Below are 15,541 nucleotides of genomic sequence, written 5' to 3'. Positions count from 1 at the left end.
TAGCAAGAAGAGTTGTTTTAGTGGAATGGCATTTGCGATAGGCACTTATGTTTGGCTGCAAAATGGCTTTATCCTTTAGAAAGTATGACATTTGTCGAAGAGCCAGCTTCTCATATACCATTGACAGCGCAGGTAAAATGGACACAGCAGGATAATCATCATTCGTTTGTGTTTCATACACTTAAGGGATGGGATTTGCGTGGAATAACTTTGACATGCTACCATTCATAAATCGATGCACAGAAAACAGAGATTAGATATAACAACCATTAGCAGTTGAGTACGGTAGATGAGTTCAGGGGTGGATCCAAATGAGCCCCTCCCGATTTCTTCTTTCACGCTTAATATTTCTTTCCACTGAGACTTTGCAATTCCGTTCACACTTATCTCTTTTTGGCAGTGTTTTCATGGCCAGCAGCTTAATAAAACACACCATTTCTTTTTAGTGCTGAAACCAGGGCACCGCACAACGATTCATGAATGAAACTAGGTGAATGAAGTCAGCGCCTGTGCCAGAAATGGGCGAAGTTGGCAGATACCATTTCTTAACAAAGCTTGCAAATTCATGAAGCCCAAGTGCTGTATACCCAGTTTGCACCAGATTATTAATTCCAGGCAGTCCATTGTGGCATCTATGGTAATAGAGTGACAAGGTCTTATCTCAGTCAGTTCATCTGAAGGAAACAATCGAGTAATTGTTATTCATATGTGCAATAGTTGACTTAAAATTGAAAAATTATTAACTTGAAGTAAAATCTTAAAAAAATTTCAATAATGCGCACGTCAAAGTCAAAACACTTGATTATATTCAAACAAAGAAATGGGCTTGGGAGCAAAACAAAAAGAAACTTGAATGCTATAATGGAGTCTAGTTTCTCTTGAGTCTGGCATAATAGGAATACAGACGGCCAGCTTACCAGTGAAGGGTTCCTGCTCTGTACTGAGCTTTTCTTCAAGACTTCTTTTAATTTCCTCGACGGCCGCCGCTTTCTTGTCGGTCCGCTTTTAATCTTTGGAGCTAGTCTGATACAAACACTGATACTTTGGCCACAGCTGGATAAGTAATTCCTCCTGTGCTACTTCCTCTTCATTAAGAACAGAATTAATTATTTCAGCAGATTTTGAATCAGCACAAACAAATGTGTCCAAAATAGCTTTAGACACCTTAGTATCCTTGCCAAGGATACTTTGGGCATCTTCCTGCACTGACTGAGGAACTGGATGGATGCTTAGGGTGTCATCAAGCGATGACATGCCAAGAACTTGAAAGGCAGCGGCAACAACTCTGCTCTCAAATTGAAGCAAAAAAAATTCTTTGCATTGCGTGTAGGCTTCTTTCACCTCTCCCCTGACGTTTCTGCGGTTAATGAGGTTTCTGTCACTGAACAGTGTGCACAGATCCCCTCCTAACTTTGGTGAATACAGCTTTTTGAAAATAGTCTGGGAAAATAAAATATGGTAAAAAGAATGGGTTTAGCAAATTGGAATCATATGCATGTAAAAATCAGCCACCTAATTAGTAAAGGAAGATGCCATAAGGCCAGGGTGAAATACCAACTGTCTTTCTTAAAGGTGCTCATAGAAAAAGATCTGACCATAATGATATTGCATGTATTTGACCATCAAATGCTTCCTTATTTAATGTATCAAGTAGTTATTATATAAAGATTTATAAATACTGTTACACTGTTACCATGTGACATTACTCACTGAAGATTCCACTAGAAAAAAAAATCCACTTATTGTCTCATATTATCATATTGTCTTATATCACTTATTTTCTATATTAACTTACACCCAAAAATTTAACACCAGTATGCCAGTCAGCTATTCCAAAATGAAATCCTTCCAGTCTTTCCAGTAGAGTGTAACCATTTGTCATAGATCGGACGGTATTTACAGCTCGCTTAATTGTCAGTTGATCCCCAACTAGTCCTTGCTCTGCAAAGGTGACCTCTTCTCCTTCTCCGACTAATGGTAAATACTGCTAAGACTGTTAAAGCACCCTCACAATGCCTTAATTTAAAAAAAAAAAAAAAAAAAAAAAAAAAAAAAAAAAAATATTATTTATACTGGCTTCATGTTCTATAAATGAGACAGTATCCTTCTTTATGCTGTCAAACAAATATACACTCCAGATGGTACTGTTAGGGTAAGTATCAATCACTCAGCATTCAACCCATGTTGCCAGTCGTTCATGCAATGGTGCTAAAGCTTCTTACAAATTGCATTAATGTACATGTGGATGTTATGGTACTGTATTTGACTTAAAATTTTAAAAATCCATCAGATTTTTATTTTCTTTTGTTACAGATTATGATCATGAATTTAAGACAATGGAAAATGAATATCAAACTGGTTTGAAAACATTTTTTTCACAAAAAATATATATACTGAAAATAATAAAACCACAACATCTTTTCTAGACTTCATGTAAAAATTGAAAACAAAAGATATCTCTATAGCACTTAACTTGTACATTGTACAAGTTAAGTTACATTGTACAAGTGGACGGGTCCTTGTGAACGCCGCCAGCCACAAAATGATCGGAGTCACGAAATCGCAACAGAGATAAATCAGGCACCTTTTCAGATACTAGAACATCCTTTATAGTGGGAATCTCTGTAACTCCCTCCTCAACGAGGACCCCATCTATAGTAGTCGAAAATAAATTCTCATTGGGAGGCTGACAACAGGATAAATTAAGGTCAAATTCCTCATTTATCTTTTCCCAGGCAGGAATTTCAAAGCCCTCGCAGATCCTTTTCCGCTTCACCTGGCGGATCTGCGAAATAATTGGGAAAAATATTTATAGGAAACTGAAAACCCAAATGAAACTATCCCTCCTAAGAGAACCTAACCACTAAAGATGAGGTCCCCGATCAGGAGAGAGTAACTTTCCACGCCCCGAAAGGAACGTCCACAGACTGCCTAGCAATAAGGCTAGCCCACGGGAGTTACTCACCCTCATTAAAGATAAAACTAAAATTTTGTTGTGGTACCCATATACCATGAAATAAGAGACTAAGAAATGCCGTTCTCAAACTTATTAATAATTCATCTAGTTTAAACAAAGGAAATCAGAACCGTGACGGAGTTTGGAAATCTGATGTTAATTAGCATAGATTTTGACGATTTTATTTTTCCGTTTTTGTTGTAGTTTTAGTTTCGATCGAGAAGATATATCAACCACTCGACAGAGTGTTTCATCACATTTCAAAACACCTCGAAGTTCGTCAAAAATACTTCGCTGTGGCTGTGCGTCGTACTTTCAACTCTCTTCTCGGTGTTTGGAAATGTGATGAAAAACGCTGTCTCGTGTTTGATATATTACTAAAAAATACCCAAACAAAGGAAATCAACTTTGTACACACAAATTAATTTTATACTGTTTGTAATTCATTTATTCTTATTCTTATTACACGTAAATGGTTCAACTGAACTTAAAACCAGGGATTTAATCTGTCCGATCACACTGGCGACCCCCTGAACCATCTCCCTCTCTTTGCTGGAGGTGGCTTTTCATCATCTCTCCAGCAAATTTGACAATTTCTCTGGTAATGACCATAACCCTTACAATATAAGCACTGAACACCGCCTAGAGATCTACCACGCTCACGACCTCGGAACGTGGGTGTAGCCAAAAAGGATGGGACCCTCAGGGCCTTGTCAACCTTTGTCATAGCACCAAGCACCTTCTCTTGGTCTTTGTCTCCAAGAAGAGCCAAAACATATCTTTTAAATTGCTCATCTGAACCACCCATCTTCTCACGTAAAGCTTGGAACACTGTAGAGTAGAAGTTGGCTTTAGGGTGTTTGGTTTCCAAAGCCACAACCTTCAGGTTTAAAATCTGCTCGAACACCTGGTCCTTATTAAATGGTGCAGCCTTTGACTTCACCATCTCCATAATCTTCTCGATTAGGGATCTAGAGCCAACACAGAAAGTTAGCTTATAACTGTCTTGAATAAACTCATAATATATTGATTCACTTTCTCAAGCAGCCTCGATTACGGGCCTACGTTATCATTCTCTCATGCTGCCTCGACAGGCCCATTATTTGATTTTCTCCAGCAGCCACGATCACGGGCCTGCGTTGTCATTTTTTTTATACTGCCACGATCACGGGCCAGTTTATTATTTACCCAAGCAGCCACAAACACGGGCCTGCGTTATCATTTTATACTGCCTCGATCACAGGCCAGATTTCCCATTTTCTCATGCTGCCTTGATCACAGGCCAGTGTATCATTTTCAAGCAGCCACGATCACGGGCCTGCATTATTATGTGATGTATATATACTGCCTCGATCACTGCAAGTTTCATAACAGACAATAAAAATTCAGTGCTTTCACAGACACGACTACAGCAAATATCAAACCCGATGTTCTATTCAGCGAAACCATAAGGTATAAACTACCCGTTGTAACATTAACACAGTAATAAAAACCAGCAAAGCAAAACAAAATGAAGCAATAAAACTATAGAAAGACCAACGAGGTAATAACATAAAACAAACTTGGGAACCCCTAACTAGAATTAAATTCACCGCAATACCAAGGAATGCAAAACAAGGGAAAATGACATTACTACAGAAAACCCGACCAGGCGACCAAACCCTTAGTATAAGCTTCGCGAACTTGCAACAAAAGTTTCAAGTAAACAAGAAATAAATACCTCAGGGACTTGTCCATCTGCCGCTGAAGCGTTCGGTGCAGGTACATTCGGTGCCGGTGGATTTGGTGCTAGTTCATCTACTACACCTTGTAGCACTGCAAGAACTGCTGCAGGAGCTGCAATAGGAGCTTGTTCTTCCATGAATCTACAGTTCGAGCTGGGGTTGATGGAAACAAAGACGACGCCAACTAAAGTTCCCTCCTTGTCGGTTTTAATTAACTAACCACAAGTTATAGGCGTCCGTTTCCCTTTATATTACCCAGCGACCAATGAGCAACAAGTCCTATTGCAACACATTGCTCTCCACGTGCTGAAGATAATTAATGACCTAATCTCGGCGGAATATACATATTTACATGACTGTGCATAGCCGCAACATTCTAAATTCAACCTTAAGACATGCAAAACAAACAGGATGGATGAAAACCCACCAATCATAGTCCACTGGCGTGACCTTTTGAACCTTTTTTAGGTTCATCTGGTAGGGTGTAATTGTTGGATTTTGATCCGATTGCTTGTTTAGCACTGAAAAAGTACTATTGACTCTATTTTCGTCTTCCTGTTTTACTTTTTGCTTCGAATGTTGTTAGTTTTAAACAAGATAGCCACACTCCCTGAAATACCCTGCTGAGTTTTCTGCTGTGATAGGTACTTGGCTTTATTTGTTTTCGTACTTCATTGGTCGTCAATGTATTCAAGAACGTTTGCGTCAATTAGGCTCAGGGAAATTAGCTCATGGTGTAGGAATTTTTTTGCTAAAACCTTTTTTCTGAAAATGTTGACTAGTCCTGACTTCTTTTGCAATAGCGTGTTGACCTTATCTTTCCTGGTTCAAATCTAATATCCACTCATGAACAAGAGAAGGTAGTGCTCAAAAGCATGTAAGAGACGCTCCATGTCACCTTTTTGGCATCTACAAATAAGAAGAAACAAGCCCTTTATAATTTGTAGAGCTTCTGAATAAATAAAGATTTTTATGCCATTTATTTTCTACATTTTTTTTGCTGTGTTTTCGTAGCCTGTACACGCCAGAGGTACTGGTTTTACGATTATGGGTAGCTAACCAAAACATGGTTTCACATTAGCAGTCTGTCAGGTCAGCAAGATTCAGACGTGGAGCAGATGGGGATGGCTCAGCAAACAATGCACAAATAAGTAAAAAGTTGAGATCATCTGATTGCGACCTCTGCTTTTAATATTGGTGACATTCTGGCGACCTCTGCTTTAAATATTGCTTTGTCAGAATTTGGGGGAATGCTACTAGGTTTCCTTGTAAATCACACTTTTGGCAGTGTTGTTTTGCAAGCCACTGTTGCTGAGGGGGCTCTGTGCAATCATTAGACCAATTACCAATTTCACCAAAGCATAAATCTGAAGACATCTACAAGGCCTTTTGAAAATTGGCTGATCTTAATATTTTTTTCTCATGGCTGTGTTGAACAATGGACTTAAGTTGTCTTTTGCCACAAAGGTTACGCATCTCCGCTTTGTAAATTTGGTTACAAACAAACGGCATGGCTTCATATGTTCCAACATCACTTCCACAGATAACTTCCATAAGACTTTTCCACTAGGCATAAATTGTTAGATCAGCTTGCAGATGGGTACAAGGTGGGGTCAGACCACTGCAATATACCTCCATGTTGACGCAATAACTGAATTAATAGTTTGTTAAATGTCGCCATGTGGTTCAATAAAAAACGTAATTATCAAGTGTAGTCATGCTTCAAAATAACCTTTTGACCCTTGTTTTCTTCTCTGTCTCAAGCAAAGTCAATATTTCCCTCTACGATCACTATGTGAATCAACTATGTTAAATCTTCCCTTGTCCCTCAACAAGAAGGCAAACTCTTCGGACAGTTCACCGAATGATTGGTAGGTGCTGGGCACCTCCAAATGTTGTCAAACACCATCGCTTGATGTGTATGATACAACCAAACGTTCTTCCGGCATTAGGTCACTGCCCGTGGTAAATTTTAGGAAAGTGCCTAATGCAGGCCCATCCAATGAACGAATACATTTCTTTAGGAAATCTAAGCAATGCCTTTCCGCATGGGTGCTTGGATCACGGTTTATAGCTCTGATAAGCTTCCTAGTTGTCAGCGTTTTGGCAGCAATAAATTTCCTGATAACTTTTGGACTTTGGTATGCTCAACGTTCAAATGAGCCAAAATTGGCGCCCAGCACTTAGCTATGTATCTTGGACGCTGAAGAAGCTCTTAGTGGGCCAATTTAGAAATGATTAGAGTGATGTTTTCTTTGGTGTAGTACTTGTATGTTTTAAAGTTCCTTCATGTTATTTATAATGTAAACAATGCAAGAAGGACAACACTGTTTATACTTTCTTCCCCAAATAAGCACGTGGCAAGAAACGCATTTGATAGGCTAACTTGGAAGTATTTAGCCACTTTAAAGTCATATAACAAAATTCTGGCAACGGCCTCCCATTGGCTCTTTTGAAAGTCGTATCAGATGTAGGGCACCTTTTCCTTGTTGCCAACAGAAGCAGACGTGAAGAACTGTTGCCAAAATGTGGCAGTAGCATCTCTTGTTACCCCAACACCTACCGGGTACTTCTTTTTCCTTACCCCTTTTGTTTACCACCTTAAAAGATGTCACACTGTTTGGAGATTCTTTCATAAAGATGGTTATAAGATCATCTTCGAGTGGATACGGTGAGCAAAAACTTCTAAGGTTGCTGAAGATATAAACAAAATACATAAATAGCATCGATGATGTGTAAATGACAGAAATATAGAAAAAAAGTAGGAGACATAATTTGTCTCATTGGTCATTTCGTATTCAAGCTAACTTAAATCGAAAATGAAATTTGTAATCGAACCACCCCGCTTTTTTTATTTGAATTGTTAGTTGCCTTGTGGTATTCAGGTAAAAAAACATTTTCCCTTGTTTACTAGACTTCCTATTACTCATGTTTTACTCAAAACTTGTGTTCCCTGCTTCCTGGCCTTCGTGTGTGACAGCAGTCGTTTAAATGGGACTTTAGCAATGTGCGTTGTGTCAGTAGTGTGGTAATACACTGCTGTCAACTGCAGTGGAGAGTTTGATATGTAGCTTTTCATCTCCTTCTTTCTTCACAGCAGCATCCAGAGAACTTCCTGCAGACAATGTACTGACAGTGTGTTGTGGTTGGCGATATCCTCCTTCACCATCACAGACAAAGCACACATCTCGATTGTGTGGTGATGGCTTTGAACGTGTTAATGGCTGTTTAGCTTCCAGTGACAGATCACAAGATTTTCGCCTTGCCTCGTTTGGACCAGACAGTTCTCTTTCATACCTTTCTTTAGCTCTTTTTATCATGCCTGAATGTTTCGCTTCTTGATAACACGTCCTGTGCCATGATGCACGTTCTTCTAGTTCTTCAAATGAAAAGCCTTTCAAATAACACCACCTGTCGCTGAACTTCACGTCTCCATAGCAAGATATTTCCTTTATTGCTTCGAACAGTTTTTTGTGTGAAATAGGTTTCTCTACAAGTTCATTATCTGTTCCTGTTTGGCAGATGATGCACAACTTAAATATAACGCCAGTTCGATTAAACTCCGTAGCCATCGATCGCCTCCACACTCTCTGTAAGTCAAAATGGCGGACCTCTAATCTAATTACGGTATAACTACTGCTGACCACAAATAGCGGAAACAGCCCACGTGTGCAGAACAAGAATTTCAACATTCTGTTTGCTTTTCTGTTCAAAATAAGGTCACACCTACGTTTAGTGTTTCAAGTATGATATTAAGTGTATCATCCTCAAACTTCTTACATATTTTTCATCTTTCTGTGATTTTGAGAACATTTATTACCTTTGCTTGAAATTGTCATGATAGATTTTTCATCTGAGAGCCCCAACCTTGTTAACGTGTTTGAATGCACAGGTGTTATCTACCAACAATACTTCATACCTCATGATTTTGCAATGTTCCATGTTCTCCAGTGAAGCTTTTGTGACAGCCTCATTTTGGCACTACTTCACACCCCTGGAACTGATGAAACGCATATTTGGTGGCCATATGCAAGTGAATCAAACCATTTTTCCTGGTAAGTGGACAGTTAATGGCAAACCTTAAGTATTAAGCTTTTAGCGCATTGATAATAGCGTTTATGCTTGCGTCTTTCGATACCAAAGTCAGAAACATGAAGTGCTATCAATTTGTCATTCCACGTAAGTTACGTTACTCAACTATTTTGTTACAGCCATGTTCAAACTTATGTGCTTGTGCCTGTGTGTCATGGTTGGCAATGCAGAAGCTTAGAGGATCTTTAGCTGCCAGAATCGGATCAAGACAAAATCCAGGATGTTGCTCAACATCACTCAATCCTCTGTAAGAAAAAAGATGGCGCCATGCAATGCATTATAGGTAAATGTACCAAATTATCATACCTAAACAAGCAATATGGCGTTCAACCTGCGAGTCTACAGAAGCAAGCTCTGATAGTTTGTGACGCCCTGTAGCTGTGCAGTTGCAGCCTGCGGTCATAAAAGTTGGAAAGTTAAGACTCTGAAATATTATACTTTTCCAAAAGAGGAAGCATTAAGGCGAAAATGGATAAGTGCACTGAGTTTAAGACGAAAGAATTACAGGTGGAAATCAAGTGACCGCGTATGTAGTGCGCATTTTCCCGGAGGACACAAATATGGATCAAACAATATACCCTCAATTTTTCCGAGGAGGGACCTAAAAAGTGGAGAGATTGTGTGGCCGGTGGATATTTCAAGTTTGCTGCAGGATAAATCAAATCCCACCGCCGAGGACAAGAAAAAATCAACCTCAACAGTGAGAATTGTTAGCGCTAACAGTGCCACCTTTCCAGTAAACGCCGAGAATATTCCACCGAATGGCAAATCAGGTCTTGACGAGGTAGTAGTTCAGCAGGACACTGACAAGAATAACCAGACCGTTACAGAAAAGGCTGAGAATTTCCCACTTAAGAGCAAAACAGATGACAACGACTCAATGGTGCAGCAAGGCTTAGATGCGAAAGGAGATTGTTTGTCCAAGCATGAAATCAGTTAACTACTGAAACAAATAAAGTCGCTTGAGGAACAAAGAAAAATCGAGAGATTTGTTGTAAACAGGTTCATGCTTTCGGACAATGACATCAGATTTTACACTGGATTGCCAGACTATAAAACATTTCTAGCATTATATAATTTTTTAAGGCCAAGGTCGGGTTACCAACTTAATTATTATAATGGATACAGTAGTTTACCGGGAATGGGTAGACCAATTTATTCATGAATTCAACAGGCCTGAGTTAATGAGCTCTGTATATCCAGAACCGGTTTAATGAGATACGTGTCACGCAGGTATAGGAGCTGGTTTAATGAGATGCGTGTCACGTTGGTTTATGGACAAATTCAATGAGATACGAGTCATTATGCAGCTGCCTCGTCCCCAGGCGTCCTCGTCCTTGGTCGTGCACGGTTCGCTTGGTGTTGTGGGACTGACGTGCACGGTTCGCTTGGCGTTCTGGGCCTGATGCGGACGGGGAAGCGGACGCCTGGCAGATCCTGTTCAGTTTCTTGGCAAAAATGTTCGGTTTCTCGTCAAAAGGCGTTTTAGCGCTTTTAACAAGTTTAACGGTCAAGAAATCAACACTGGGAGCTACGTGGAAGTTAGTACTGTCAACATGGGGATTTTGACGGCCTTTCGGATCGTTTTCGTTGCTCTATCGAGCCGATTCTTTTCAGCATTCACTGAGGCTGGTTTCAGCAGAGCGGGGGTCCCCTTGCTTTAATCTAATGTTGGCGGGAAATCTAGCTCAAAATCAGCGATTTATCCGGAGAAATGGTATGAAATCTGAGCAGAAGATTGAACAGAGAAAATCCCACTTTGATTGCGAGAAGATCGTCAATGGCGGAGGGTAATGCTACGTGGTGGAACGTCAAAAATGACGATTCCATTGAGCTACACGAGAAAAACATTATCTATGGTTTCACAACTAACTTTCCTTTACGACTTGGCTTAAACCTCTGTGTACTCATTGCTAAATATTATATCTACACTGCTTCGAGAGATGAACAACACTACCACTTCGAAACCTTCCTAGCCCTTCTAAAAGATAAAATATCTATCGAAAAAAGCAGCTCAAAGTCTCAAATTCAACTCTAAGGCTTTTTTTTAGGTGAAATTTTGTAAGGCACTTTATTTTATCTATTTATTTTATTTTATTATTTTCTTTCTGCTTCCTTTTGTCCGTAATTAGTCTTTGTACTCGTCACGAAGCTTTTTTGTTTACCTCGCTTTTTCTGTTTTGTCTACTTATTCTTCTTAAATGTATAGCTTTTGCATCTGTAAATAATGGTTGAAAGGACAAGAATTTTAGCTGATAAAGAATTAACATAAACAAGCACTGTAAATAAGTACCGTATTGTTTTTAAAGCTCAGACACATTGTACATGTATGTAGCTGTTTTTTTTTTTCTTTTTTGTTTGCAATAAACTAAGAAGAATCTAAAAAAAAAAAAAAAAAAAAAAAAAATAAAAAAAAAAAAACTAAAAAAAAAACTAAACTAAACTAAACTAAGAATCTCTGCCGTCGTTAGAAAATTAAATTTCTTTATAAGCTTCGAACTGAGGGTAAGTTTCGCTTCAATCGATGCCAGAGCTGGTTTGTTTCGTTTCTGAGCAGTGCTTAGCTTCCTTACATTTCGGTATACTTTTATTTGTACCTCTTGGCCGTTAAACTTCAGCTATAAAGTCTATAAGCAGCGCTCCAGAGAGAGCCGTTCAAGTGCTAACAAGTGTTTTATCAAATTAATGTTGTCCAACGTAGGAGATCTTATGAGAACATGACACATAAACAATTATAATGTGTGCTGATATTTTATTCTAGCTAGGTTAACCTCATAATTTACCTTTCTTGACAGAAAGTACAATTATTGAAATTTCAACTTTGCGTAGCTCTGTTTATTTCAGCACTTAATGTGTTAGTGACCAGAGGAGGCAGATCCTACTCAAAATTTCTTTTTACTGATTCAAGTGTTAATATCGAAATTACTCTCCGCTGATTAATTTGTGTGTTTCTCGTCACTGTACTGCTTGATAATGCATTGATACTGTAAGGAGAAATAAGGTTTTGGTCACTCTTTTGGAGGATTTAAGCAGGATAAGACTTTGCCAAACTTGTAACAAAAAAAATATAGTTTTTTCTAGTTGTAGTGTCACAGGGAGAGTTTTTTAGTAGGTGTTTTTAGAGAATGTGTGGCAAAACTTTATTCCTAAGGGTAACAAAACACTGGACTATGACAGACAGCAAAACTTGAATCATTTTTGCCGGCCCAAGATTTTATGGCTGAGATAGTGTAGGAAAATAAATTGAGATGCCAGGCAATTTTACATCAAAGGGTTTGTTACTGACTCTTAACTGCATTTCATGTGAACATGGCAACTCCTGGCTAACCATATTCAATTTGATTAAAATAAATAAACCGGCAAACCTGGAGTTGCCACTTTTTCCCCAGTCTGCTAATAGCCCACTGCCTCTAGCAGTCTTGGAAAACAATTAAAACACTTTAAATGTTGAATGTATGCTTTGCCTACCCTGCTGCTTTATACCCATGACAACAGCTGTTGTAAGAGAAAAAGATACCTTTTTACATTTTTAAAAATATTTTTAGTAGTACTGATTTTGCAAAACCATTCAGACATTTCCCTTCAATTTGCAAAGGTTATCTAGCCAGGAGGGTTTTACCTGCATGGCCTTAACCTACTGTGAATTTAAATAAGTTGTGCATGAGATAATCTGAGAATTACTGTTTGTACGACAATTTCCTTGGTGGTGCCCTTCATCTGATTATGATCTAGACATAATAGTTACCCTTCTCCTGAAAATTAACTTGATTGATTTTCTAAAGTGATTTACTACCCTCTTCAACCCTCCATGTACAGTTCACCCCAGCTCCTTTTGTAATTAGTTAATATCAAGTCAGTGGGAGCATAACAAAGGCCTTTAGACACCAAATTTGCAAGCACAAAGTAAACATTTCTTTTCAGTGGCTAAAAAAGTAAAGAATTTTACAAATACATGTACTATTTTAAATTTGTAAAGAATTACAGGAGAGTGATAAAAAATTAAGAGGGGTTTGTTACTAGAATTATTTAGAATAGAATGATGGTGGGCCTTGGATGTCCAAAGATGCTAGCCTTGCATATTAATACATAAATATTTATGAGAAAAATTATCTTTCCATTTTTACAAAGCAAGATTTCAAGATGATCTTAAATCATATACCGCACATGAACCATTCTAAAAACTTCATGAAAACAGTGTCACATTCATCAGAAATGCTCTCTGCACCTGCCCCCAAATTAAAAGCCTGCATGGCATGGCATAGGGTACATTCCAAACAATTTAGTTTTTCAGTTGCATTCACAGCATAAATGGCACACTCACTGCCACAATGCTTAACAAAAAAATGTGTATTTATCCTTAATAAATTGTGGTTTAATGGGAAAAAAGTCACCTACTGGCAATCAATAAAAAAATTGCATTGAAAAAAATTACAGTTATGATATCAAACATTTTTAATGTAATTTTATTTTCAATTAATAAAGCAACTATCAAAGGTTGTGCTTGATTACTGATAAGCAGATAATTAACATTTTATTGAAGTAAACCAGAGATAGTAGAAATGACATCCCAAAGACAGATGAATTGTTATTTGTATCGATGGATTCATACTGTTGTTGCATTATCTTTGTCGCGTCTGGCTTAAATGAGCGTCCATGGAATAACTAAAAGGCAACTAACTCTCGGGCTCTACGAAAAAAATTCTACACAAAACAATAATGGAAAGGATAACTAATTTTCTTGTCATTTACACTCGGATTTACAAGACAACTTTGATAAACGGAAATGAGTACCTGTCTCTCTTGGAGTTCGGAAAATGTCATTAGACATTTCAACGTCTCTTTGCCGTAAAGGATTTAAAGCTTTTTTAACTTCACAGAGTGCCTCGTACGCTCCTCCTGGCTCTTCTCAAGCTGAGCTGGGACATGAAGCGTGCGAAAATGGTGGTGAATTCCGTCGTCTTAATAAGAATATTTTTCATAAAAGATGTGTCCAAGGCGCTCTGTGCTGTAAAAATGCTAAATAGACGGCTCTTTTGCTGTTTTTATTACACATTTCAGAGTTGATGACATTTTGGTCCGCCATATTGAATGCAAGATCTGCCAGGCGCTCCGCGGCTCGCTCCCTAACCATCAATCCCCGCGCTCCCTGTTTTCCCGCCTTACCGCCTCAACGTCCGGCCAATCAGCGCCTGGGGACGAGGCAGATTATGCAGGGTATTGTGTTGAGTATTTATTGTTGAATATTACATGAGTTTTTAGGAGAGATGTTGGTGTTGTTATAGAGTTATTGAACCACCCAACCAGCCGGGTAGTGACGCAGTTATATAGAAGGAGAACAAAGACTTGTAAAACAACCAATCAGGGAGTACCGTCAAACAAGTCAAACCAGTTTTAATTCCGGTTGGATTTGATTATTCAAAATGGCGCATGTATCTTGTTTGGTAGCTGGTCAAACCGGTTTTCAGGCTGGATAAAAATTTATTCAAAATGGCGAATTAAAATCCACACAATCTTTTAAAGTAAGTAAAAAAACATTTATTGAGTATAGAAAAAGTGTACAACCTCAAACATGAATATGATTAAATATGAATAAATATTAATTGTTCAGTGATGTTGCTAATACAATAATAAATGTTCAATGAGTCAACAATGAGCCAACTTTTCTGATACGGCAAATTGTCTTTGTAGCTTGGGTCGTGGCGTGTACTTGGTTTTCACTCCTTTTGATGGCTTGTTTTCCTCAGGGCAGTACGTTGGTGACGGTATTTTACGTTCATCGTCAATCGGTGTTTCATCTGCCCACTGAAAGAATCTACACATTTCTTTACTCCTCCTGCAGGTGAAATAGGGTCTGAAAGGATTGCTCTGTGACCTTGATACTCTTAATGTCGCAACATCCATGTGTCTGCAGTAAGGCAACTGCCCACCTTCAAATGCAATGTATTCTGGTATTACGCGATCTCTGATACATTGTTGATAAGCGTGCACGTCTTCTTCACGGCAAAAGAAAGGACACAACTTCCAGTCTATACATCGAATGTAAGGTATACCTGAGGCAGGCTTGATCAATTCAAGATCTTTAAGGCAAAGTCCACACTGTGAATAACTCATCTTGAAGTATGACTTGAGAGTGGAAACACAAATTCTTTATATAGTTTTTATGGAGCTAAACAGGTTTTACCGGTCAACTTCGTCAATTCCATTAACAATCAGATCTAACCAGTACCAACAGGTTTTGCCAAACTCGTCCGGATTTATGATGGCTTTAATGATGGCATCCTCTTGTTCCTCTGGAGAAGTGTCATCGATCCAGTCTTGATTTTCAGGAGCAGTGAACTCCAATATGTCTAGTAGATCCTGCCAGAGCCAGTATGCAATTGGTTTCCTATTATCCACTGATTCGCGTAGACATGTCATCAGTTTTTGATTGTCTTGAATAACACCGGGTTCTTGTTTTTCAAGTTCAGCGTACACCAAATACGCTAGCGAATTCCAGTAAGCATGCTTCATCTTTTCGATACAATCACACTCGTAGCAAGTATCGTTTGCAATATTTGGCACCATCGTGTAAAGCAAAATGAAAATGAGCGTACAGTCGTTGTGTATATATATATATAGAGTCGGCAAATAAAAACCGGTTTTCCTGGTTTAGTAAGGTTCCCATTGTCTATTGCTGCGTAACCTTGCCACTAAAGGCGTTTTTGGTTTTTTAAGCCGTTTCACAGATTTGCGTTTGGAATCTGGGGGTGTTTCCATCATTATCGCGTAC

At 38.6% G+C, this 15,541-nt stretch overlaps 1 protein-coding gene across 1 annotated transcript; it reads right to left on the bottom strand.

Annotated features, from left to right (window-relative positions):
* Positions 1-2,494: 2,494 nt before the first annotated feature.
* LOC144648360 (uncharacterized) lies at positions 2,495-5,042 on the bottom strand. Its single transcript, XM_078507944.1, has 2 exons — positions 4,677-5,042; positions 2,495-2,785 (listed from the first exon to the last, which is right to left on the bottom strand). Exons 1-2 carry the CDS (start codon positions 4,815-4,817, stop codon positions 2,495-2,497), a joined length of 432 nt encoding a protein of 143 aa, XP_078364070.1. The 5' UTR covers positions 4,818-5,042.
* Positions 5,043-15,541: the final 10,499 nt, after the last annotated feature.

Source organism: Oculina patagonica, chromosome 4 (genome assembly GCF_052425735.1).
Source record: "Oculina patagonica isolate OP01 chromosome 4, crgOcupat, whole genome shotgun sequence".
NCBI classification, from domain to species: Eukaryota; Metazoa; Cnidaria; class Anthozoa; order Scleractinia; family Oculinidae; genus Oculina; species Oculina patagonica.
This window is presented reverse-complemented; position numbering and strand designations above follow the sequence as displayed.

Coding starts and splice junctions, on each gene's coding strand:
- LOC144648360 (XM_078507944.1), bottom strand. CDS start 4,817: ATGGAAGAACAAGCTCCTATTGCAGCTCCTGCAGCAGTTCTTGCAGTG. Junction 2,786..4,676: donor CAGATGGACAAGTCCCTGAG/GTATTTATTTCT, acceptor ATTATTTCGCAG/ATCCGCCAGGTGAAGCGGAA.